At 51.8% G+C, this 1,587-nt stretch overlaps 1 protein-coding gene across 1 annotated transcript in view; it reads left to right on the plus strand.

The window, feature by feature from the left end:
- Positions 1-942: 942 nt before the first annotated feature.
- The window catches only part of GLOTRDRAFT_96203 (uncharacterized protein), a gene marked incomplete at both ends in the record, with an annotated part of 2,303 nt that continues 1,658 nt past the window's right edge, over positions 943-1,587 (plus strand). The window contains 2 exons of the mRNA XM_007871721.1: positions 943-979; positions 1,083-1,289. Of these exons, the coding sequence (XP_007869912.1) occupies positions 943-979; positions 1,083-1,289 (244 nt within the window). The remainder of the gene's footprint in view (positions 980-1,082; positions 1,290-1,587) is intronic.

Consider the following 1,587-nt stretch of genomic DNA (forward strand, 5'->3'; position numbering starts at 1 on the left):
CATATCTATGTGCACACCAGTGGGTGCATTCCCTATCCTTGATACAGATGAGCTTGATTTCCAGGAAGCACAAATCTGTGTAATTAATGGACAAAGCAAGTACTGGATCACAGCTGTAAAAGGCTGAATATATATCTCATGTACTATGTTGATTTTACAATTCTAACATAGGGGAAGGGACCTGCTTCTGCTGCGGCAGGAGAGCCCGGACAGTGACCAGGATATTTGGTGTGACACTTTTTGCGATGGTGTCACAGCTTGTCACGTCCGCGACGCGTTCGGACGCGTCGTTAATTGCTCTTTACTGCCAGAAAACCTACAGCGTGCTACGTTCACATTCACGCGTCACTTGATTCATAAAAGTTGATCTATATCAACGAGCGGATGCAACGTTGGTTGTACATTTTTGTTAAATGTACTTGCGGTCTCGTTACCTCTATCGAATGAACTTGATATTGGGAAAATCAGAAATTCAAAACCAACGTTGCATCTTCTGTATCATGACATCCCTGCTGGTACATTTTATATGCGTGATTTCGACATGCGGAAGGCTCTATGAAGGCGGGGGATTTGCGACCACTTTCTTGCAGAGTCCAAACAGATGCAAACAACTCGCCGCGCGACCCGGAATTGCGCCTCCCCATTGGTACATGCTAGCGACTTCGCGCTGATTTGCCTGGACAAAACTAATCTGTTTGTGTGGGCGTCAGGTTATGGCAATAACATGCCGGCCTGTAATCGATGGTATGTGCTCCCCTACCATACGTATATGCCTACGATCCTGACATCCCTCCGGTCTCGGTATCAGCCCTCTCTCAATCATCAAATCGCGGTCTATGAGCGAGGTCTTCTCGCTTGGCATCTTCGACATGCTGTCATTGTCCTTGAAAGGGGGGGAATTGCTTTTGCTTATCGGTGAGGATAGATGAACTGTACGGCTACATGCTGCTGACTTTCTGCCCCCGCTGGATCACCTATGGTATGTGCTACATCCCACTCTGGATTGCAGGGAGCTAATACCAAATGTGCTGTGCGTCTTCCCTTTGTCCATTTTCTGCATCTCTGACTCACTCATCATGCAGAACACATCTCCCACGGCCCCTCGCATCTCGATTCGGGCTGCGCCATGCTCGCGCACCTGCGGCATAACGAAAAACAGCCCAAGGACTCGCCTGATCACTGGTGTGACCACGGCGCATGCGCGGCACGCTCTCGCACAAGAAGCAGGTCGACCTTGAGCGTCCGTGCAAGGGCGCGAAGTGCACGAACAGGGACATCAGGCCCGGCGGGTAGGTTACGAAGTGCGATCGCGGGAATGGGTACAACACGGCCGAGTACAAGAAGCTCTACGAGGAGTGCGACGCGCTCGAGGCGGTGCGCGCTCCCCAAAGAGGAGATCGACAAGCAGATGACGACCGACGGCCAGGGACCTCGCTGCCGTCGCGGCGTCGCCAAGGCGGGCAAGGAGAAGGGCGACTACGACATGGCTTGAGCAACTACGACATGGCTTGAGCAACTACGACATGGCTTGAGCAACTACGACATGGCTTGAGCAACTACGACATGGCTTGAGCAACTACGACATGG

The sequence above is a fragment of the Gloeophyllum trabeum genome (assembly GCF_000344685.1).
Source record: "Gloeophyllum trabeum ATCC 11539 unplaced genomic scaffold GLOTRscaffold_00015, whole genome shotgun sequence".
Lineage (NCBI taxonomy): Eukaryota > Fungi > Basidiomycota > Agaricomycetes > Gloeophyllales > Gloeophyllaceae > Gloeophyllum > Gloeophyllum trabeum.